This window comes from Chrysemys picta, chromosome 1 (assembly GCF_011386835.1).
Source record: "Chrysemys picta bellii isolate R12L10 chromosome 1, ASM1138683v2, whole genome shotgun sequence".
NCBI lineage: Eukaryota > Metazoa > Chordata > Testudines > Emydidae > Chrysemys > Chrysemys picta.
In genome coordinates this window covers 217,723,017-217,748,816 of record NC_088791.1, presented here as the reverse complement: position 1 = coordinate 217,748,816, position 25,800 = coordinate 217,723,017, and the positions used below count along the sequence as shown (strand labels likewise).

Sequence of the window (25,800 nt, the reverse complement as noted above, 5' to 3'; positions counted from 1 at the left end):
TTCTCTTTTTCCTTTGAATATATTTGTACCAGTCTCCCTTTAAAAATAAATTAATGGAGATATTTTGTCTCCTAGAACTAGAAGGGACCTTGAAAGGTCATTGAGTCCAGCCCCCTGCCTTCACTAGCAGGACCAAGTACTGATTTTGCCCCAGATCCCTAAGTGGCCCCCTCAAGGATTGAGCTTACAACCCTGGGTTTAGCAGGCGAATGCTCAAACCACTGAGCTATTCCTTCCCCCATTGGTTCCTTTTGTTTGGTGTGTATCTTTCTGTCTCTCAGCTAGGATTACCACCTTTGGGACTCAGTCCTATGGGACAAAAATGTGACACAGCACAACACCTAGCTGTCGTGGTGCATGTAAGATGTTTTTCCTTCTATGTGAACTAAATTGTACTTTTGTTGTTGGGATTTGTTAGGTGTATTGCCAAGACTTAGTTATACAGTAGAGCCACACAATTCAGAACTGCCCTGTGCAATTTTGGGTGGATGGCTACCCTTTGATCTTTCCCTACATGATGTCATGTACTTGCTTTTTGCGTATGTTCTTTCTCCTCTAGAGACTGATCCACAAAGAGGATGAGACCTGCTATTACTGTCAGGTACATATATTTACCTACATTTCTAATATACCAGAAATGGCCCCTATCTTCCATTCTAAGTATCTTACAATAAATTTTAAAAAACAATTAGTTAATTAGCAAATTAACCCAGCAGCTGAAACAGCAGCACAACCCAACAAAACCCTCTTCCCCACGATAATTAGCCCCTCTTAGAAACATGAGTGAATAGAGAAGTCATTCATAGGGCATGCCTTGAAAATCACCAAATCTGGGGTGTTATCCTGCCCTACTGAAGTCATTGGGCGTTTTGTCATTGACTTCAATGACGACGGAATTTGATACCTGGACTGCTTCAGACCAGGGGGGTGAAGTGGGCCTCATATGAAGACTGCTATACCACTAGCCACTTCTCATTTATATTGAGGGTCTCCAGCTCACATTATCCTTTTTAGAGGCCTCTTTTGAGGCCTTGAAGACTCAAGGTTCTAGTCTTGTTTCCCCGGGTGTGTGACTTCTGTGTTGATTGTGTCAGTTGTCTGTAGCATTTGGCTTTATTTCAATGCATTTCTCTCTCCCCTTTGGTTATATATGTTTCTTTCTTCCTCTCACACAGAACAGATTGAAATAAGGCAGAAATGCAACTCTTCTCCCACTGCATCCTCAGCGGTAAAGGGAGATTATCATTTTGCTCTGTCAAGCTTGTGCGTTTGGCCATGTTACAGGCTTCAGAATGATACTGAGGCTCCATAGCAATTGTACCACTGTTTGGTACCGACAATATCTCTCTTTCTCACACACATACACACACCTGCGTGAGAAGGAGCACACACACACACACACACTCTCTTGGGTGCTTCTTCCTTCCAGTTCTCTTCAGGCTGGATGGAAATTTTCTACAGATTTCAAACAGTTTCTAATTTTCTGCATTCAGATGGTTTTCCACTGTACATCATTTCACCAGACAAATATCTCAGTTTGATATTTAACAAGATTTAACAATAGCACCAAATGTTGAAAGTAAGCTGAAGTGTGCAGTGTTCCCTGCATCACAGAGGTTTACGTTACTCTGGTGTGGTGGTGAGTTTGAATCCTAGGAGGATTCTTCATGCTGTCCTGTGAGACCACACACACACTGCTATGGAAATACGCCTGCTACTCCAGCACCTCTTATGCTTCTTGCTTATAACCACCTCACCACAAATATGTGTCTGTTAAAGCAACAAGCCAACATCTCCCGTCTCCAAGTGCCTGCACTGTATAAAGATAGAATACCCCATACCAGCCACACTAGAATGGAAGAGACAGTCATGCACACATACATACTTCTTTCTCTTCAATGTATCCCCACCTGGAGCTGTGACCCTGGGTAACTGTCCACTTCTACTGCCACCTGTTGTAGCCATTGTAGCATTACAGGTTCCTCTCCATAGCACAGTAACACGCTGTACTGCAAGTGGATGCACTTAACCCTTCTGTTGCAGACAGATATTTTTTTGGCTTTCAGACATAACATCACTTGAGCACAGATGCAGTCAGGGCAAATGATAATCAACTCCTACTTGGCTGACTAGGGAAAAAGATGTGGGAGGACTTAGTGAAAGAAAATCGGGATTCCCATGATTATTTTAAATTCCTTGCTTGCTGAAAAGAATTAGGATGACTCTCTTGAGGCAACATATGCCAGGTTCCCTCTGGGATAATTCCATATAGATTCTTGGGTTTGTGGTCACTACTTTTGGACTTCATAATCCGTGTAGCCTGTTTTTTCCCTAGCTTCAATAAATACACGGTCTGAATTTTGGGAATCATACTGTGTCTGTGTAAGAGTGTTCTGTCCTGAATACTTAACAGGAAAAAAAGGTATAGCGCTTCCTGTATATTACATCTCAAGCCACTATTCTGACAAGACAGGCTGGTAGACAATTGATGTAATTTGTCACCAGAATTCAGCTGAAACATCTTCAGGGTTTAATTTGATAACGAAGAAGGAGGCAGTTTTGGAAGAAATATTGTTGAAAATCAAACTACTGTGATATGTTTCCGTAGGACACTGTTGAATATTGGCTAAGTAATAATAATAATTCCTACCAGGGCAGTCAGTACAGAATGATAATGCCCTTATTTATTATTTTATATTTGTGGCCAGTACAGTGCTTTAAAGCATACAATAAATTGTAGGAGATTATCACAGCTGTTCCTTGTTTTAACTGGTCAGAATATGGTAGTTTATGCCAGATGGCTGGCAGGATTTTGAGATAAAAATTATATTAGGACAATAATATGGATGCTACTTTGGATAGAAGGTTACTTGAATTTAGTTTGTATTCTCATTTTAAAAATAAACATTTACACTCTTCACAAGCTCTTGAGCTGTACTACAACAGCTGTGTCTTTGCCCATTTGAAAAGCTCTGGTCTCGCAGACAGAAATACATTGCTGCCAGTCTGGAAACAAAAAATAAAGATCAAACATCCATATTTGTGGTTCGGGGATTCATTAGGTCCCATGAAGTAAAAAAGAAAAAAAATCTTGTGAAGGGGGAAAGATTCTATTAAAACGCAATAAACACAACACAAAAACCACACAGTACAAGACCCACCTTTCTACATAAGCTTATTCTTGATAAATGGGGTTAAAGAATGACCCAGCATCCCAATTTATTTACCCATGGATTGAGGAAAGTTACAAAACCCCCAAAAAGTGACTCCGTATGCGCTGTTGAACCAAAGAATAGTGAACGGTAGAATGCTTTATGCAATTGTTAACTTGGTTATTGGCACCCAAATATCCCGGTGATTGATACATAAGTGATACTGATGGATCACACAGCAGTTAACTGATCCACATGTCAAAATCCCTTTCCTATTGAAGATAGTTGTAAATGCCGATGGAGGGTATGTTATGATCCCATATATTTATAGTAGCATAATTCCCATTTTAAAACACTTTTATTATATTACAGCAGCACAGGGACCAAGCAAATATATAAGTCCTACTTAATATATTGCAAAAATCCATTATATTTGTAAAAACTCTATGGGCTGGATTATGGTTTAACAATCTACCCAAAGCGTGGGCCAGGAATAGCTCGGGAAAATAAGAATCTAGTGGGGGGTAGTAATCTGCTATTTGCTCCAGTGATGGCTCCTGTGATGGCTCAGCTGAGGTGGTTTGAACATTGGGGCGGAAAGATGGACGCTAAGGCTCCATCCATGCCTTGCCCTTCTCTTCCCACCTGCAGGGAGTAACAGGCTTGCAGTATATGCTTAGCATTGCAGGCCCAGATTCAAAATCTAGAGAGGCCATATAAGCATCAGAGGAAGTCTTGCTCTCCCTTAGAGCCCTGCATGGACAGACAGCCTGGGCAGCAATCCGATGCTATAATCATATCAGCAACATACACAGCATCACCAAAGTGTAATTTGGAAAGAACTGAAAAGAGAATAAAACAAGGACACTAAATTCTACCGGTGACTGAAGTACCATTGTCTCTTACAAATATGTACCTTTTGCTAGGCAAGGACATGGGGTTTGTTTTTTAAAAAAAATAAAACATTTCATTTAAAATGACATCCCAGACAGGTTTTTGTGATCTATCATAAAGAAAAAAAATCTTTAACCAGTGATAAAATTTACCTTAAAAGCAATGTAAAGTGGAATTGTTCTATAGAGAATAGAATAACTTCACTATAAACAGGTCATTACATAAACAGAACTGCAATTAGTACATTGTATATTTTAATGGGTAAGGCCTAAAATAAACCAGCAGCTAGTTTGAAAAAAAGAGAGAGCGAGAGAGCAAGTAAGTTGCAGATGCTATTTTTCACAGCTGTGGTGTCATCATTAAATCCAGCATAAAACTTCACTTGTAGCTGTGGCTTTTGGGTCTGGGAACCCCCGGGGGAGGCTCCCCAAACCTGCAAAGTGGTCAGCAAATTAATAAAGAGTGGTGTGTGTGTGTGTAAAAACATGAATTATATACCCCAAGCTGTGTGCGAACATGAATTATATACCCTAAGCAGAGCATCCTACATTCAGAGCATTCTATAATCAAAGATGGAAGAGAGCAGAAGACTATACGAACTCCTCTAGGAAGACCTAATTTACCCAGGCAGTGCTTACATATTATGTAGATGTGTTCTATAGAAAATCTTATTAGGAACTGGGCCTTTAAAAATATGTGCTGCATAGAAATTACCTTCATAACCCTACTCAGCACCCTCTGTAGATGAATGATCATGCCCCACTGAAGTCAGTGGGAGCTTTACCATTCCGTGGGTGCAGGATCCGACCTAGGTGCAGAAATCAGGGAGAGTGAACTGAGAACCTGAACTCTACTGCCCTCTGAAGGGTCATGCTGATTATGCAGCTCAAAGATCTTTGTAGCAGCTTGCTTAGCCTGGTAGGAGTGGTGTTAAGGGGGTTCGCTTGAAGGGCGTAATGGGATGAGTATGGGAGGGATCCACTTTTACGTAGTCTCTGGAGAGAAAAAGGAAGAGATTACCCCCTCCCCAAGACCTGGGTTCCTGCTCAGATTACCAAAATGATGAGGGTTTCTTGAGAGCAGAATGGAGGGAAGAGGCGTGGTTTGGTTTGGTGTTCCAGTTCCAGGCTCCTGAACCAAATGTATTTGGGAGGTTCTTGGATGGTTTGGGTTACTCCTAAAAGAAGAGCAGAGCCCTCCTCCCCAAGGTGAAAACAATTCAGCTCAATCACAGAAAGCCTGGATATAGCTTGGCTATGCCAAAAACAAGGGAGCTAATTTTCTTGAAGGCAACACCCGTCCCAAATCTCTTCCTTACAAGGTCTCATGCTGCTATGGCAACAGTTGCCATAGCCTACTATTTATTCTTCCCAGATTGAGTCCTTTCCTCTCTGACATCAGAGTTTGGAAATATTAAATATTAAAATAATACTGATATACTTTTTCCAACCAGTGACATTTGGAGTGTTGTACCTTCAAGTATCTGGTCAAATCCCAGTTACCCACAGAACACACAACAGACAACTTCAGTGTGGGACTAGGAAAAAAATTCCCTCCACTCTTTTATTAGCTTTAACTACTTTGATCATTATCTCTATACAAAGCCTATAAACATACCCCCCCCCCTTTTTTTTTTTTTTACTGCATTGTATGTTAGAAATTATCTGTTTTGGAAACAAACCTAACTGACAGTAGACAGGAAAGAAAGTTTTAAAATCTTTCAAAGCAGCTGTGGAAGATGCCTCCTTGTGAGGTTCCTTACAAGATGGCTGTCACGGCCATGAAAAGCTGCAGAAATGCAGTACAAAGAATGTACAAAAAGTGCAAGATATTGGACTAGATGGTCCATTGGTCTAATAATCCAGTTTAGCAATTTCGGTGTCCCCATATGAAGCTTCCATTTCTAGCTCTTTATTTTCACCAGGAACAGGACTAAATATGCTTGTTGTGGTCATTGGGCCACTATAATTTTTTGTGGCGGTGGATGATATTTGAGGATGAAGAGGAACCATTTCTCTAGTGGGTGACTTATTTGACATGTTAGAAGAAGCCCAGAGGGAGATAATTCAGAGCTTGCTCCTGTTCCCATTCAAGTCAGTGAAAAAACTCCCATTGACCTAGTGGGGCAGGATCAAGTCCTTAGTGAGCACAGAGCCCCAGGTGAGGTAACCAAGAGTGCATATTAAATGAAACATGCCAGGCATATAGCTCTGTTGGTTTATTACATAGCTGAAATTTATCACATGGATATATATCACTGAACTGGCCTGTGCGCTATAGCTCTCTACATCCTTAATCTGTCTCCCACTTTCCTCTTATACCAAGTCTATTTACTCTTCCTCTTGTCTCTCTCTCCTCTCATTTGAGCTGAAGCTGTAGCCTGTTGCTTTTCTTTCTTTCTTTCTTTCTTTCTTTCTTTCTTTCTTTCTTTCTTTCTTTCTTTCTTATCCCCTTCAGTACTGGTCATGTCCCTACCCCACATAGTTCTTGCTCTTGTAGCTTCTTTGTAACTCCAACTCTGGATTTGGGCCTTTTGGCCATCTTCTTCTGTCCTCTTTACCGTTTTTCACTGTGTCCCCCCTCTGTTTTTCCCTATGTACAATTCAACATTGAAGACAATGCAGCCAGTCACTTGCCACCTCTGATTAATTTGCATGCTTCATTCCTTTTAGCTAAAGTGAAATAAGTTTGGAGGAGGGGAGAGAGGCAGACACAGAAATAGTCAGACATAAAGACATTTTCAAGGTCAAGAGTGCTCTACGGAATCACTTCATCAAAAAGCCAAGACCTTACTGCACAGCTGCAATGCTCTTCAGTGACACCATCCATGGCAAAACTGGTGAGGAAACAGCAGTGTCTTTCACTGGGAATTCATTCATTAATTCAGACATTCAGACAGATTCCAGAAATTACAGTGTATATATAACATATAATTGAATATAACAAAAGCCCAACCTGCAGCTAGCAGAAGAGTTCTATTTCATGAGTTTGATGACATGAGAGGGCTATAGTTCAGCGACATTGTAGCCTGGAAAGTTGAATATTTTTTTAAGTGATTAAAAACACGAGGCATTTTATACAGCATTTTAACCAACAACTGCAATATTAGAGTAGCTGTGAAATATTGTATTGTTTGGTAGCTAGAAAAGAGAGGGGGTTTTAAACATATGTAGTATGTGTGAGAGTGTGTATCTGGACATGTGTGTGAATGCTTGCATATGCATGCACAAAATAAGGCTTACAGATAAACATGTGAGACCAAGATATATTTCCATCAAGTAGTTTTGGTGATAGCCACTCTTGTGACTTGTCCCCAAAAGCCTCAAGATGTATCTTTGTTGTACTACATTGCTACCTAGTTCTTATTTATTTTAATAATGCATAAATTCTCTTTCTCATACCATCTATTTACATTCTATATTCCAAAATAGCTCTCTGTATCCTAGCACGGTAAGATAGGAGGTGAGATATTCAAAGCTGCCAAGGGGATTCCGTCTTTAATGGAAGATATGTGTCTAAGTCTCTTTGAAACTGCTTGGAAAAATCTCAGTCATAGCTACTAATGGGATCTTTGGTATTGGAGATTTTCTAGATTTCCATGCTATATTTTCTTCTTTTCAGCACAGGCTTACGATATGTTTTATGTTACTTGCAACAAAGCAATGCCCATTGTATGTGGATGTAGCTCAATGGTTACCACAGGGTGTACAAACAGGAAGTACTTTTGAGATATCATTATTATATTGAAATGTGCTTTCTTGTCTGTCGCCTTTCCTCTTTAGCCCTTCTGACTTGGATACTCCCACTCATCTATGCTCAAGAATGCTCACCCTTGCCATTCCACAATTAGCCATATTTCTCTGCATGACAGTATATTTATTTTTAAAACTCCCCGCACCCATTTACCTCTCCTTCGTTCATTTCAACAACAGTGACTTGAGTTTACAAAACTTCTCTTGTGGCTTCAGTATGTGCAATAAAACATGGATCACTGTATACAAAACCAAATATAAAAGACAGTGATTAAGAACAACTGAGAGGCATAAGAGACATATATTTCTCTAACCTGCTTCTCAGTTCCATCGTTGACTATCATTTGGGGATAACAGTTGGAGGTCAAAGGTGCCCATGTGCGCAACATGTCAAGGTTGAAATTAGGGCAAGTCAAAGATGAGCCCAATCACTTTAGAATGTGAGGAAGGAATACAGCAATAAACAAGCAGTAGGTATGTTTGGGCTATTCCCCTAAGAGCCTTAAAAGCTAAAAGAATGTTTAAATCAATGAAGATCTTTACAAGGAACTAGTGTAAAGATTGCAAGCTTGGAATAATGTGTTTAACTATCACTGTGACTGCTGCATTCTGGATGACTTCCATCCTGTGCATTGGTGATTTGCATAGATTCATAGATTCTAAGGCCAGAAGGGACCATTTTGATCATCTAGGCTGACCTTGGGTATCTCATGGGCCTCTGAACTTCCCCAAAATAATTCCTAGAGAATATCTTTTAGACAAACATCCAATCTTGATTTAAAAATTGCAAGTGATGGAGAATCCACCACGACCCTTGGTAAATTGTTCCAATGGTAATTATCCTAAATTTATGCCTTATGTCAGTCTGAATTTGTCTAGATTCAACTTCCAGCCATTGGATCATTTCTCTGCTAGACTGAAGAGCCCATTATCAAATATTTGGTTCCCACATAAGTACTTGGAAGGTCTTCCCTTAACCTTCTCTTTGTTAAGCTAAATAGATTGCACTCCTGGAGTCTATCATTATAAGGCATGTTTTCTAATCCTTTCATCATTTTTGTGGCTCTTCTCATAACCCTCTCTAATTTGTCAACATACTTGAATTGTGGACCCCAGAACTGGACACAGTATTCCAGCCGCAGTTGCTCCAGTGCTAAGGTCAGAGGTAAAATAACCTCCTTACTTCTACTCGAGATACCCCTGTTTAAGCATCCAAGGATTGCATTAGCCCTTTTGGCTACAGTCTCGCACTGGGAACTCATGTTCAGCTGGTTATCCACCATGACCCCCAAATCTTTTTCAGAGTAAGATAATAAAATATGAGCTGCATAATATGTGCCTTGCATGCATAACTTGAGAATTGCACAACATGTACATGGAAATGGGAAATTACAATATTCTCAGCTCCTTTTTCATTTCCTTCCCTTCCCTTCCCTCCCCACTTCTTTTACACCAATTCCACCTTCGCCAGGGGTCAAATACTGAGCTCTTGTTATGCATTGGGGGTGTGGCTGAGTAAGTTATAAGTAAAGTCTGAGTCAGCCCAATAGCACTAATTTCTTTTGCAATTAAAGAGTGTTTAAATAGTGAATGTTGGGGTACTGTTGGATGCTCTATGAGCTACACAGATGTGGGAATAGGAGGCATGGGTAGCCTGCGTGTGAAGCACCATTCAGCCAAGTGGATCAAAGGGGAAAACAGGCAATTAAAAAACTGCAGCCTGGATGGATTCCTTAGAGCAGGGGTAGACAACCTATGGCACATGTGCCAAAGGCGGCACGCAAGCTGATTTTCGGTGGCACTCACACTGCCTGGGTCCTGGCCACCGGTCCGGGGGGCTCTGCATTTTAATTTAATTTTAAATGAAGCTTCTTAAACATTTAAAAACCCTTATTTACTTTACATACAACAATAGTTTAGTTATATATTATAGATTTATAGAAAGAGACCTTCTAAAAACGTTAAAATCTATTACTGGTATGCGAAACCTTAAATCAGAGTGAATAAATGAAGACTCGGCACACCACTTCTGAAAGGTTGCCGACCCCTGCCTTAGAGCTCCCTCTGAGCACTTGATACATGACCCTTCCCCATCTCACTGTCCTGTTTCAGATCAGCAGAGGTGATAGGGGGTCCCATTTTAATCACTCCTTACATCAGTAAGCAGCAACTGACTGAATAACGACCTTGGGATTTGACCCACTGAGCGGGTTGTGTTGGGGAGAGAGAATCCCCTGCTGCTGTTAAGGGAGAGGAGGGCCAGAGGAGGGAAGGAAAGATATTAAAAGAAATAATTGACTGTAGAAGCTACTTTTAGTGGGCGGGGGGTTACAGATTGAGCTTTCCTTAGGGTCAAGGAGGGGCGGAGGAAATTAAGTGGATCTAATGCACCTGAGGTTGCCTGGGTGTAACTGAGCAGAATTTGGCCTGGGATGAATGTACTGTATAATGTAGATGAGTTACAGTTACTGTGGGAACCTGAACTTATCAGTAGGTGGCTTTTGTGCATTGAAGGCCAGATTTTTAAAAGTGCTCAGCACCTGCCAGCTGCCGTTGCGAGACTAATGGTCAGATCTCCAGTGCAGCTCAGCACCCAGCATGCTGAATGTATTCTCCTTAAAATCTGGTCTCAGTTGTATATTCTGGTACTGAAAAAATCTTGTGAATATCTGGTCCTAAAATTTCTAATCTTTAATGTTTCTTTTATTTCAAAAAGGTGGAGTGGAGGCGGGAGAGAGAAACTGAACTGGCTCTGTTTAATGGTTAGCTTTTAAGTAATCCGGTCAGCTTTGAAATTCAAACCTCCTTGAGGTGAACACAGTAGGGCAGGATGAGTTCCTCTTTGGACTGCTACTGTTATTTGACTGAAGTCAGTTTTTTACAAGGCCAATTTAAAAGAGCAGCAGGCTACTACACATCGGCTTACCTTGTGGCAGTTCTGTCTTTGAATTGGCAGGACAGTGAAATTTAAATTTTCCAAAAATTGCAGAATCCAGGGAAGGTTGCAGAGAGATCGGAAAAGAGGGGAATCCTAATTTTTTTCACGTACTATTTTCTTCTGTCTCTAATTTCAAGGACATAAATACAGTGAAGGATTTTTATGTGTAGGGTTCAGTGAGACATTTACAGTTTTCTTCATGTTAATTGTCCACATTGATTACCTTGGAAGGTTTTGGTCCAAGAATAAAAATAGTTCATGACCTGAACCCAGTTCTAGTCCGAAAGGGCTTTAGAAACAAAATGCACCACTTAATAGGTACACTTGTCAGGCTTTGCTCATGGGAGGCTTAGCATTGAGCCAAACAGGATGTTGCAAGTCCTGATTTAGGTGCATTTGCCAGTAGTGTGGGAAGTTTATACAGTATTGAACAACTTCTACCCTCATTTAAACCTGGGAAACTCCAGTGTAGCCCCAAGTGTCCACATTATACTTAACTCATAAGTACTGCTATCTTTAGCATATTTTCTTGCGCACTAATCTTTGTCTCAGGTTTTGTCGACACTAGCACCTTTGTTGGCAGCACTTTTGTTGATAAGGGGTGTGAAAAAACACCGCCAACCGACATAAGTTTCACCGATAAAAGCGCTGGTGTGGACAGCGCTATGTCGGCAGTAGAGTGTTTCCTGCCAACATAGCTACTGTTGCTTGTTGGGGGTGGTTTAATTATGCTGGCGGTAGAGCTCTCTCCCACCGGCGTAGAGCAGCTACTCAGGAGACCTTACAGTGGTGCAGCTGCAGCAGTACAGCTGTGCCGCTGTACGGTCCATAGTGTAGATGTAGCCTGATTCACCCAAATATTTGAGCCAAATGATCTGCATTGTCCAATTGAAAATATCAGTTAAAGGGGGAAATCCCTCTGGTTCATTCTATTCAGAGGGATTTCTTCACTCTTTGATCGGGAATTTTGAAATTCTGTGTGGTATTTTATCAATTAATTACCTATATGTTGGGGTTTTTTCCCCTCCACAAACCCTGACTTTCCCCTTGTCTGTTTTTCTTCTGAGAATGGTCTTGTTTGTTTCCTGTAAAGAAGGTTCACAATTAGGGAAGAATATAACTTTTGCCATGTCAGTCATTAGATCAGATGACACTTTTTCAACACTCCTGACTTCAGTTTAAATTCTTGTTGTCAGTGTCACTTAGAGGAACCAAAATAAAATGAGGAAAGGGTTTTCAAAGGTTTCTTCAAGGGATTAAATATGCTTTGCTAAGAAGAAACATGTACCTTTTTTAATGTTGCTGTTTGGGGAAGGCTCTAGTTCTTAAAATGCATTGACAGCTCTTGTATTTAGAGGGTTGGGGCCTGGCCCCTCCAAACTATGCAAGTGCGTGCAAGCACACACACACTTACCTCTCTGTGTGTGTAACTATATACAAATCCCAAATGCAGCAAGTCTATAGCAGGGTGTTCTTCTCCACTGCTCCTGTGGCACATGTGCAGTTATGATCTCCAAGGTCTGACAGGAGACGAAACCACAGTGATTTTTCACTGGGATTTGGGGAGCTGGATTCACCATCCAAGCCATAGACTGTGGTGGCTGTAGGTCACTCTAACGTATTGTTCTCTAACTACCCCATGTAGACCGTCCTGGCACAGTCTAAAATGTACCTAGTTCACATTGGTGTAGTCCTGTTTCAAACAGGATTATGTTAACGTGCTCTTGGTACCTTTTAGAGTGCATCAGCAGGGTCTGCATGGGGCAGATATTATTGTACTGCCTAGGAACCCCAGGCCTGAACCAGGACCCCATTATGCTAAGCGTTGCACAAACACAAACCTTTGTATGTGTGTAGAGATTCATTTATATGCATGTACTGCACAAATAAATCTCTGTACACATACATATATAGTATGTGTGTTATGTTTGCTACTGGTGAAATATTCTAGACCTATATAGTGGTGTTAGTAATCGGCAATACTGAGATCCAGCATCTATAGATGTATATACACAGAATAGTAATACACATGCACATGTACACAGACTCCTCTTTTCTGCCAGTGCTGTAGCTGCTGCTGCTGCTGCTGCTTCAGACTCTGCTGCTGTTAGCCTGAGAGTGCATGAGAGAGGATGCAGAACCAAGTAGCTGTCGTCCATTAGACCAGTGGGGTTTACCAAGGATGTTGTGTGGTGTCTTCTGGCCACATCGGGGATGGGCAACTCCCAGTACAAGCTCCAACGCTACCCAAGAAGAAAATACAAAGGTATGGGAAATAGGGATGTCTGTGCCCTTAGTAACGAACAGCCAGGCTGAGCAGAAGGCCCTGCTTTGTGGCTGGCCTTCTGCTTTGCTGCTGAGTTTGTGGCTGTAGTCAAGGAGCTGCAGCTATGAGTCAGAGGTGAAATTATTTTTAGAAGGTTTCCTTTTAGTAATGTTTAGACTGAAGATCTTCAGCGTGCAGAGGAGTGTTTGGAGTGTTTATGCTGTGGGCCAGCAAGCTGGCTTCCTTGCACCAGTTTTGTCTGCTGGATGAGGGATTTTGCTGCAGCATCCTCTTCAGCAGTTAGGTAAGGGATGTAAACGTAGTTACAAGGTGAATTATGTATGCCAGGGAATGTTATGGATGTATCTATGCACTGTCCATCCCAGGTGATTACAGAATATAGAGCCTATTGTGATGGAAATAAATCTGATTTCAGAATGGCAGTTTTGTGGCCTGATCTCCAGCAAATACAGGGTTAATAAATTCAGATGGCAGTTTTTTGTAAGAAGCTACACAGGCTTCAGCATCACTTTGGTCCTCTAGATGACCTCATCCCAGGTAGTTCCTATTCAGAATTATTTTTTCTACAGTAGTAGAGTTGGAGTCAGGTTCTGATGATGTCACATTTGGGGGAGGAGAAGGAGATAGATTGCAGTCCTAATGCAACATGGATACAGAAAACCACCAGAGAGGGCCCTCTGCTTTATGAAAGAAGAGGAAAAAGGCAGAACCCAAAAGAGATTGTTTCTCTCACTATTGCTTCAAACATGAAGAATGTTTGCCTGCTTGAAACCTGCCTTTAAATGGAGCTGGTTCTGTAATGTATTATGCATAATGAGGTTAGAACTATTATGATTTCTTAAGGGACGGACTATTGTATCTTTAAAGTAGATTCTATTGGGGATACTGTACAAGACTTCAAAGAAATGCATCTGCTGTCCTGCATTGACACAAATTGACATGGTCAGCTGCAGAACCCAGAACTCGGATGGGACTGGTTCAGTAGCCAATGCAGGGGTGAGAGGAGCCGCCTGAGCTGTTTTAGCAAGTGAATGTGAATGGGGATAGGTGGGGGGAAGAATCAGCAGTGATGTCATTTTTAACTAATTCCTCACACAGCTGGTGAATGAAGTTAGAGGAAAAACCTGCAGTCCCAGAATGATTCTCAGCATTGACTGGAGATTCTAAATGACTGAGAGTCCTCACAATGGTAATTTATTTTCACTCCTATGCAGACCAGTTCTTGTAGTCCTTTATTTTTGGGTCAAGCAAAGGCCATATTTTTTTTTCTCTGTGCTGTGAGGTTTTGATTTCAGTGTTTGTCTGGTTTTCAAAATGCCTTTTTAGTTTATTTGAAGTTTTGCCTTGCTAGTAATGGATTTTTATCTGTTGTGTGAATCCTTGTCATTGCATGCAAGAGTTTAGAATGCAGCATTTATGCTACTAGTCAGAAATGGAGATGCAGAGGTTGCCAAGCACAGGGCTCCCTGCACAGGAAATTGTGTACTTTTCAAATCACTGGTGGAAGGAAAAGGGCTCAGGTATTTTGTCGCATTTAATGCTGATGTAAAAGGAAGGAAGATTCATTCATCTGTGGTAGACACCATTTGAATCTTCCTTTGGAGACTTCTGTTTTTTTCTTTTGAAAGCCAGTTTTTATTGGAGGGATTTATTTATTTTATTGGAACAGGGTGCAAAATGTGAACATAAAATGGGCTTTTCTAATTGTCTGAGAGAAGAATTTTTAATACCATGCATTAACCCTTCCATTGCTGGTCCCTCCACCATGCCGGCCCTGTTGCTGTCTTTCATAGAGATCAATGGAATGTTAGGATATTCCTTGGACATGCAGCAGCACAACCGGCTTTTTCTGCTTGCTTGTACCTGGAATCTTCAGCAGCAGTCAGGCTGTGTTTGGTTGTTGTTGTTTTTTTTAATAAAAGCCATTAAGAAAATTCTATAAAAGGTAAAATAATCGGGCCAAGATGGTGGACAATTATTAAGTGATGCTGCTATTTCCAAATATTTTGCTACTTGTGTAATTTTTGCAGTGTATCTTGGGTCAGTGCTTTGTTTTCATGTTATTTGCTCTGAAGGCAGAGATAGCCAAGTTGACTTTTAAGCATGGCTATGGTAATCACGTAGCGTTCCTCTCCCGTACTTCCCCTCGCCAATGGATAAGACTTGCCTGTCTTTTACTTGACAGAAGCACTGTGATTACTAATCAAACAATGCCTGTTTCTTGCTTACTAGGAACTTGTGGCATATCTGTTATAGGTTTTAGTGCCATTCAGGTTATGATGGCAACAGTGAGTAAGAAGTTTGGAGGTTTTGGTTCAAGAATGCAGAAGACAGGGAGAAAAATTGAGAGCAGAGTGAGCAATATTGCTGATTGACAAATATGATGCTTTATTTACAGAGAATATTAATGGCTGTAACGGATTGGGAAATTTGTTGCGACCTGTGAACAAGCTTGGAATGAAGAATGTCAGGGAGGCATAAGGTTCTTTTTACAGTCTATTATGACTGGAGGTCATTTTGAACTCCTCCTCCTACAACATGTCATAGTGCACTGGGAAAGCAAATCCACTATTCCTTCCCTTCTCCCACCCCAACTGCACCTTCAGTCTGGTTCCTATGGAATGGGCAAGTCTTGGCAGCAAAAGCAATGTTTTAAAAGTGTCACTTAAATCTCAGTCTAGTCTTCAGATTACAAGAGCTCTGTTTTATCTAGGCACATGCCTCTTTGTCATTGGTATCAGAAAGTGCTTATGGGATTATTTTTAGGAGGGAAAGTGTGCACAGGATTGGTGGTGAAGTGGGTGACGTGCAGTGCTGAGATAGAGGGCATGGCATATGGAGACTTCCACCTCTGTGTTGCTAGACTGAATTTGCTGTCTATGCTGGCCTGTGGATAGAGAACTTCATTCTCCAGTGATTTCAGTGGGACGCCCTTCACTAGCAGCAAATGAATTCATTTAGAATAGAGAAAGAAAACTATGAGTCTGGGATGAGCATTGCTTCATCCTGCCTATCTGAGGGCTCCTGTAAAGGCCAAATGTTGCTCTCCCACTACTCTAGTGTTCTGGGATTTTTTTGCGTTGATTCATTTTAAGTGAAAGACCCGCAACTGACGTTATCTGGAGACTAGAGTTGTCTGTCCAAAAACCAGGGACCTGTGTGTGACTTGCAGCAACAGTGCTAGGGTGACCAGACAGCAAGTGTGAAAAATTGGGACAGGGGGTGGGAGGTAATAGGAGCCTATATAAGAAAAAGACCCAAAAATCAGGACTGTCCCTATAAAATCGGGACATCTGGTCACCCTAAACAGTGCCCAAGTCCTCACTCCTCCCCCCCCAACACGCCTCACCCCTGTTCAGAGGGTTCCACCCCTAAGATGAGAATGGTTCAGCCCAAGACCTTCCTACTGAAACTGTCCACAGAGGTGTCCGGTAATGTCAGGGATGGTGGGTGGTTTTCATGAAGTGGAGATTCTCCACGTAGCTGACTGAAAACCTCCATCGAAGTTTAGTAGCAGTATCTCCATGGACTTTGGACTTGGACTCAAAGAGCTTTGGATCTGGCCCATAGTTGGTTATCTTGTTTCTTTACTCCAGACCTTGGCTACAAACGGTTTATTGGCTCTGAAGAAGGCAGACGGTTAAATAGAACTGTGACACATGGGAACTCTTACCTTCTCATTGTTAACTTTGACGTGCTCTTTCTTCCTAAAATGTAACTCTTATGCTTGTTTAATTGACAGAGTTTACTTGCTGTTGTAGATAGTCCCGATTTGCATGATCCCTCCTGGAGATGTAAAGCAAAAGGGAGGGTTTGCTGTGTGTGTTGTTCATGTATGATCCAAATGGTATGGGGATACAGTGGAGGGGGAAGGAAAGATAAAATGTGAGTTAAAGAGGATGTTTTATGGCACACACAGGAAGTGGCAAAACTATCGAAACAGGTCAGGGAAGACTGAGATTTAGCCCAAGGCCTCCACAGGAAGGCAATTGCAAGGGATATGCCCATTGGTCCCAAGAAGATGAACCTAGCTCAGTGCTGCAGAGGGCACTAAAAATAATTCAAGGTCCCTGTGAATATATCCTTGAGGGAAATTCCTGAGCTCAAGCCTATGCATGTGGCCAAGAACCACTAAGGTCAAGCATCTAATTGCATTATACTTTGAGATACCATTGCTGTCCAAGTCATTACCTTTTTTCCCTCTTGGATGTCAGTAGGGTGGAACTGAAGTGTTTTTGGAAGGAGAATCAGACCCTTGCTAATATAGAAACTAAGTAATTCGTGTTACTTGCAGCTAACCACCTCCTTGTTCTTAACCCTTCTATCTTCTACTTTAGGCTATTTGTTTGAGTTTTGGAGAAATCCTTTAACCCTCGTGACTATTTCAGTTCTTGGAAATACCTGAAGTAACTCTCCTCTCCCAGAAGTATGGCCTTGATGGCTTTTTTTTTTTCAGTAGAGGGACAGGATTTCTGACACCAGTTCCATACTACTGCACATAGGATGTGATCTTGCACCATGTGAATGGGAGCAGAATCAGACCCAGCTTATCTTCATAATGGCACACGGTCTAGCCAAACAGATGATTTTGGTATACTGCATAACTTATATGGCTTCCCCTGTCTTCAGACAGCTTGTGAAAAAGATCCTAGCCCCCCATAAGTGGGTTAACAGCTGTTCTACATCCTATAAGACACCAGGCAATTGAATGGTCATGTATCTTTATACATAGGGCTCCATCACCATTAAAGGAAAAGTGCCCCCATTTAGTTCATCCCCATAACAGCAAGGTTCTTAGGGTCAGAAGACCTTATTTAAAGGAAGAAACTATGAAAGGGATTTTTGGAAGTGTTTTACTTAGTATTAGCATTTGGTCATCTTGCCAAATATGCAGCCCATTGTGGCACTAACACTTTGAGATCCCTTTGGAAGTGACAATAAAACAATCGCTGATTTTACTCAACCTTGCAGGGGGGAAAACAACAGTGGACAGAATTGACAAGTTCTCTACAATCTCCACTTTCTTTATAAAGTATCGGACTCAAAAAATACCACACTATGACCCTAGAAGCATCCCAGTGCCAAAGGGCAAGGGGCTCACAGGTATCAGGTAATGAGTTTCAGCTGGTCTGAACAATTTAGTGTGCATCAACTCACTATGGTCGTAATCTGTATCTAATAGGGGTCATATATTATTAGTTTTCCAATGACATATCTTACTGATCATTAATATTCTTGTGTAATGTAGTACACAGTATTAAGAGTTATTGATGTATGCTGGAATTATGACTAACCTGTTTAAACCAGGCATGTCAGTGGGAGTTGGTAAACAGGTCTGCCCTAAACAAAGGAATGTGTGTTTGCTTTTCTGACGAGCCTGGTCATCAGGCAGAGACAATAAAGATCCACTTACACATTGGGTAAACATAGCTATCAAGCTAACAAACAGGGAAGGAGACACTTGGTGTCTGTGCCCCAGCAGGGAAGAGAAACTTTATCTGGACTATAAAGACTGGGGGAGGGGGTCTGAACCCCTAAGGATAAGCAATTGAATCAACTGATTGATTGTATACAATAGTACTTTATTTATAAAAGTATAACAATTGTGGTGTTCTGTAAAAGCCTATGACTCACTGGTGATTAATATCATTGTGAATTATATGTATTAACACTATGTAAGGAATTATGGATACTCATTAATATGCTTTACAGTCTGTGACCAAAAAAAGGGAGAAACAGGTCTCTTCTAGATAGCAGGGAATATCACAGCTATCTATTTGTCGCCAATGAAATAAAGCAAGGTGTGACCAAAAATAATAGATGCCACATTTACAGTCAACTCAGCAGTGGGGAGAGAAGCCCACAGGAAGGGAAAAACAGCAGGAGGTCATCTTGCCTCTTGAAATAACATCATAGAACTTTGAGAGATATAAGCAGAGACAGAGAGCCATTTTGGCATCCATCACTAGACAGACACAAGGGGTCAGAGCTCTTGCAAGCTGAGAAAGACAGGGCCTTCATCCAAGGAGGGGTTGAAGTCTCTGGGAACTGAATATAGGTGAGAATCCTGCTTAGGCAAATATCTTTCATGTAAGAATATAAGGGAAGCCAGCACCTTGTACTTCTGTGGAAGGTCATGTCTGAGGGGAAGTCAGCCATGTCTGGGAAGAAGAATGACTGATGAGAGAAACCATCTTGAACAAAGCCTGTGCCTTCCTAGATTGAGTTTTAGACTTTTAGATGCATATTTTCACTTTCATTTTATTGTAACCATCTCAACTTCCATTTCTTTTACTTGGCATCACTTAACCTATGTCCTATTGTTGTTAAATGTTTTATTTTTACTATAAACCAGTTCAGTCCTGAGCTTGAAGGAAGGGGTGTATTCACCCCAGTTGAATCAATAAGCTGTAATGTGCTTTTGTCTCTTTGAAGAAGAAAACAAGACCTTATTGTTCCTCTGAATGTTGCAGGAGAGAGCTGGTCATTGCAGAACACATGGGCTTGGGAAAGTTCACGACTGAGGGTGTCTTGGGGTCACCTGCTAACATTAACCAAGTCTGATAAGACCAGAAAGTGTCTATGATAACTGCTGGCAGGCTGTTGGATTCAAAGTGGTTGAATCAGAGCTGTACAGTATATAGAACATGAAGTACATGCTGGCCGCTGACTCTGTATGTCCCTGGCAGGGAGCCACCATAGCAGAAGCATTTTGGGGCACTTAGGGTTATAATACAAGTGCTGACACATCCTCTCACTGGTCTGAATTGCACCCCGTGACACTGTCAGTCACATTTCTATCATATAGCTTCAGAATAGCATGCCTGTACTCCATACGCAACTGCAGACTTCTAACTTGGAAAAACTTCACTGCTTTTTTTGATTGCAAACTTAATTTGATGTCTCACTGGCATTTTCTTGCACTCCCTCCCTCTTCCACCTATCATTTCCCAACGTTCTGTCCTAGCTCACCTTTCCCAATCACAGGGAGAAGGGAACTGCAGCAATGTCTGGATATGGAGATATACATTTAAGAATTTGTACCTTAGCTGTGTCGTACCTGATTTTTTTTTTTCGTTTGGCACAGCACAGGCAATCAAAATTTATCTTCCAAATTAAGACTGTAATTATATTTTGATAAAGATCTGGCAATTCAGTGAGAATGAAATTTTAAGGGTTGCTGGGATACCGATGACTCTGGGTTATGGGAAAGTGTTTGCATGTGGAATACTAATAGGCTAAGGTCGTTCAGCAGCCTTATCTAGACTTTTCCAATAGTGTCTGATAACACAGGCAATCAAGTGCTTGTTTCTCTGCTATTATTCTGGCAAAGTGATTAAAGATACAAGCTGTCTTTTATGAATGAAAAGGTGACACGCTCAACAGGAACAGCACAGATATGTCCCTCCATTTGTTACACAGGGAAAGTTGAGGGATATTTTATTAATCGCGCCCACATTATTGAGCCTGAAAAATAAGCCTCCCTTTATTTCTTTGATGTCAGTCTTTGTAAGTGAAAGTCAGGGGCCTCAAGGATTCTGCATGGCTTCCATTTCTGGAAAACAGAGGAGACAGCGGGATCCAAACCTAGTCTGACTGAAATCAGTCGGAGAACTGGGTGTCCGTTTAATTTTTTCTTTCTTTCTTTCTTTCACCCTTCTTCCTTCGTATGTACTAACATTGTGGACTAACAACGTACTTCCCAGTGCATATTGCATATCGGTACTGATGGGACCCTCACTATAAAAGTTGCGATCTTGGATGGATGAAGTGGGCTGGAACAAGTTAATTAGCATTTTGAAATAAGCAAATGCACAGGGAAATATTGGTGACCTTGGGGTTACAGGAAAAGGGATCTAGGGTTGTAGTGAATGGCAAATAGCGTGATTCAGCATGGTGACAGATCACATGTTCCCTTTTTGCAGTGTTAACATGTTAAATGCTTGATAAGCCAATGCAGCTACCCACCTGAGCAAGGCAGCTACACTTTGGCCTTAACCTTTTAGTCCCGTTGAGGAAAAAGAGGATGATTCTGACATCTGTTAATTCCATAGCAAGGAACTGTATCTGGTAGTAAATGCTAGAGCCAAGAATAGTACTTCTCAGCTTTAGATCATTGGTCTGAATGTGACCCAGTCATTACTGGCCAGTTCTTGCCATCTGATAACATTTCAGCAGCCTATTTGAAATTTGTTGTTATTATTTAATATTTATAATGTGGCCGCACCTAGAGACCTCAGCAAGGTTGGACTCCAGTATGCGAGTTACTGTACAAATAATACATAGTGAATGACAGTCGCTGCCTCAAACATTTTGGGAGTCTGAGGCCAGGTCTACAAAATCACTTACTTTGGTATAACTTACGGCGTTCAGGGGTATGAATAAACCACCCCGGGGGCAACATCAGTGACACCGGCCTAGTGCCTGTGTGGACAGCACTATGTCAGTGGGAGAGCTGCTCCCGCCAACATAGCTCCCGCCTCTTGTGGAGGTGGATTTATTATGCCAACAAAAGAACTCTCTCCCATCGGCACAGTGTCTTCACCAGACATGTTATAGCGGTGCAGCTGCATTGGTACAGCTGCGCCAACGTAGCCCTTCTAGTATAGACTAACCCTAAATTCACTTCCTAGGGCTTCAGTGTCCATAATGCGAACAGGAGTGCTGGCTGTGTGGGTTGTCTTGTCATCTCACTAGAGAGACCAGGAACCAAATGGGCCTGCGGAATGAGCTACCCTCTAGCTCAGAAAGGCAGTCCCTCCGAATCAGGGTTGATACATCCTACTGCATGGGTTAGGGCTATTCTGTGGATAAACAGACAACTTCATCCTTCAGCACTGTCTAGCATCTTTCACAAGCATTACATTTGCTAAACGGAATACAGCAGATGTCAGTGAGAATGCAGACGAAGGGACAGAATTCCTATAGAGCACAGTTTGTCCTGCTGACGATGGCTCTCTCCATGCATAATGTAATCCATAGTTGAGACCAGAGCTTCAGAAGAACAGAGTGTCTTAAGTAGAGCAGTGGCTCTCAGCCTTTCCAGGAGTCTGATTTGTCTCACGTACACCCACGTTCCACCTCACTTTGTACTGACTTCACTAGTGCTTTTTATGTAGCCTGTTTGTAAAACTAGGCAACTATCTAGATGAGTTGATGTACCCCCTGGAAGACGTCTGTGTACCCCCAAGGGTATGCGTACCCCTGGTTGAGAACCACTGTACTAGAGTGTTTAAATTCCAGAAACATTACAAGGCTGAAGTTGGTTCACTGGGAATTATGAATAAAGAACCAGCTTCAATCTTGTATCAAGGATATGATTTATTGTTTTGTCCTCTGAGGACCACCCTAAAACTTTTTAATGTGTAGAGGAAGAACTTTGCTCACTTTGCTTTAGGAAGTTATTGAGTGTAAGGGCTGAGGATTAGGTTGAGCAGGAATTCCCAGATCCTGAAGCTTATTTTCAGTTGTTAGTTAGAATTGGCACCTTTTAATCCTGATTATCAGAAGGTCTTTTTTTTTATTGGCTTAGCATTGAAGCAAAGAGAAATGAAGCAACAGAATAATTGAAAATTGTAAAAATAAAAATAGAGGTGGGAAGAGTTATCTAGAAATGTATTTCTATATTGATGGGAAACCTGATTTGCAATTTTGGTTCAATTTTTTTATGCATCACTTAAGTGCTACATGAACGTGGTTATTATTTGGGGAAATATGGTAACCAGGTACAAGTTTATGTCAACACAACATTGAACTATAGCATACGAAAAAGGAAGGAGTTGGGAGTATGAAAGAAAAAATTGAATTAGTAGTGTGCAGTTTTATCATAGCATCAAGCTAGCAATGCTGAATTTGCACTTGCGAAGGCACATCCACTGTAAGACTCCATCACCAGCACCATAGTCTATCTCTGTTTTTGGTGCTAACACCTCATAGCACACCTGTATATCTAGGAAGATTGTCCTGGAGACTACAACCTATGCTGGTGATCAGCAAAGATCTTCTTCCTCTCCCCTTCCCAGCTCTGGTCATCACCAGTCCAAACTGATTTTGAGGCTGGCTCCTAAAAAGCCTTGGTAGATCTCACATGGCATTGGTGGTATCAGTGGCTGTGGGCAGGTTAGCATCATGTTCAGTAGAAGAGGCACTTTACCTGGTCCCACAAATTGACAGCATATGGAGGGTGTAGAGAGAAGTATGGGACCCGGTGGCAAGGGAGCATAAGCAGGAATCTCGCCATTGTGACTACTTTAGGAGGACGTATTAAAGTTAGATTAAAAAATAATCAGTGGGATTACTTGCCAAGTAAGTGCTAGCCGAGCTGAAGAAAAGTTGTGCACTGAGCCCTAACTGAGTTTAAGCTGGGTAAGGACTGCATGAAAACAGAAGAAAGTCTTCAGGATTTGCACTATGTTATGACTGGAGTATATCAGTCATCATGTGAAGGCCAAGACGAAGCGGAAGGAAGGATGGATGGGAGAGGGGAAAATGGACAAGGGAAGGTGGGAGGGGGATGGTAAAGGGAGAATGATGAAAGAGGCAACAGGGAGACGGGAGGAGGAGAGGCCGTGGACAAAAACTGACAAAAGGAAAGAGGGAAAAGAGAACCGAGGAGGTTGAGAGTATGTCTACATTGCAGCGGCGAATATGCTTCCCAGCATGGGTAGACAGACACACATTAGCGCTGCTCAAGCTAATATGCTGAAAATCACTGTGAGCCACAGTGGCATGGGCAGCCGCTCAGGCTAGCCACCCAAGTCCACACCTAGGGGGCTGGGTGGGTTTGTGCCCAGGTGGCTGGCCCAAGCAGCCACCACCGCCATGCTACTACTAGCCTGCTAGTTCAAGAAGAGCAAGCGTGTGTTTGTCTACCGGCACTCAGAAGCAGACTCCCAGCTGCAGTGGGAACATGCCCGTTGAGAGAGGGAGGAGCAAAAAGAGGAGGGAGACCAAGAAAAATCTTACCTTTCCGTAAGCAACAGCTCTTGTCAGCCACTGCCCGGAAGAGAGCTTTCAGCTGGGAACTCAACTCAGTAAAAATTAGAGGTTTTACCTTTCTGTTGGTTTGAATTTCCCACATGAGAGCAGTTACCATCAGGGGGCTGTTTGATGGCCTATATTAAATGAATTTGTGTCCTCCATTGTAGTGTAGACAGATGTCCGAATCACCAAACAAACCCACAGTTGGCACCCTTGCTGATACTCTCAACAGAAAGGCCAATGATTTAATGGAGATTGAATGATCCTCTCACCTCTGCTGATGATCCCTGCTTGTCAGTGTTGAGACACCTAATGTATAGCATCACTATAAACAAGCTAATGTCACTGCTTCTTAAGCTTTACCTATTCTGTGATAAGCAGAGAGTTTATCATATATGGCTGCTCAGCACTTTAAAACCAGGGCTCTTTAAGGTATATTAAATCAGGCATACAGAATCACTAGCCACTTTTGAAATGTAGTCTTGGTCTCCACAATTTTGAGTATGATACAAATTTTTGTCCCTTTTTGATCCAAGCAGCTAGTCAAATTTCAGGGCCTTGGGGATGTTCCAGTTGGAAGTAGATATTGATGGAATCTGGTATTTTTATTGATGCCATTGTGACGTTTTACTCTATATGATTTTATGAAAGTATGCTGATGAGTGTGAATATAATGTAACTAAAATATGCTTCATACCAAAGGTCTCTTGTAAGATAACATTACAAAGCTTATAATCTACTGAGTGTGGTCATCCTATTTGTATAAATGTATCACATTTGTATAAACGTTTGTATCTGAAACTAGAAATATGAAATACAATAGGCCCTCAGAGTTATAATTATGCAAAGTGAGGGCCATCATGAGAAATCCCCTAGCTACCACCTGAGCTGGAACAAGGACTGTACCAGGGTAAAGGATTGTGCCCAGACTAGGAAGGCGTCCAGTCTGTGAAAGAAACTTATTGAAACATCTCTGAGGGAGAGATTTTATCTGTATTCAGTTTTATTACTGTTCTGGGCTTAGACTTGCTTGTTTTATTTTATTTTGCTTGGTAATTCACTTTGTTCTGTCTGTTACTACTTGGAACCACTTAAATCCTACTTTCTGTATTTAATAAAATCACTTTTTACTTATTAATTAACCCAGAGTATGTATTAATACCTGGGGAGGGAGAGGGGGCAAACAGCTGTGCATACCTCTCTATCAGTGTTATAGAGGGTGAACAATTTGTGAGTTTTATACACTGTAAAATGGATTTATTTGGGGGTTTGGACCCCATTGGGAGTTGGGCATCTGAGTGTTAAAGCCAGGAACACTTCTTAAGCTATTTTCAGTTAAGTCTGCAGCTTTTTGGCACGTGGTTCAGACCCTGGGTCTGTGTTGGAGCAGACAGGCGTGTCTGGCTCAACAAGACAGGGTGCTGGAGTCCCAAGTTGGCAGGGAAAGCAGGGGCAGAAGTAGTGTTGGCACATCAGTTGGCAGCCCCAAGGGGGTTTCTGTGATCCAACCTGTCACAGCCATCTTGTTTATTTACAAGGAATGTACAAATTCCTCCTCCCCCAGATGCAGGAGGAACCAAAACCAAAAGGAACAGTTTCCTGGTTTACAGCCCCCAACCCTGTTTAGCCAACACCACACTCAAAATTTCTCTCTACCTTTGCCCAGGGTCACACTGTACTGACTGATTCCTGCTTGGCTTTCTTGCTCTTTGCCTCTGCCTCTCTCTCTGTCCTTGTTTATTCTTAGGGCTTGTCTACACTGACACTTTACGGTGATGCAACTTTCTCACTCAGGGG

At 41.7% G+C, this 25,800-nt stretch overlaps 1 protein-coding gene across 6 annotated transcripts in view; it reads left to right on the top strand.

Annotated features, from left to right (window-relative positions):
* NHS (NHS actin remodeling regulator) overlaps nt 1-25,800 on the top strand; it is a 345,061-nt gene that overhangs the window by 255,638 nt on the left and 63,623 nt on the right. For 2 of the 6 annotated variants that reach the window (XM_065580140.1, XM_005281583.5), the window contains exon 1: nt 14,070-14,212. The exons of the other annotated variants lie outside the window; for them this stretch is intronic. In XM_065580140.1, coding sequence (XP_065436212.1) covers nt 14,191-14,212 — 22 coding nt within the window. In that variant the 5' untranslated portion in view covers nt 14,070-14,190. Of the gene's footprint in view, nt 1-14,069; nt 14,213-25,800 lie in introns of those variants that run through there. 6 annotated transcript variants of the gene reach the window in all.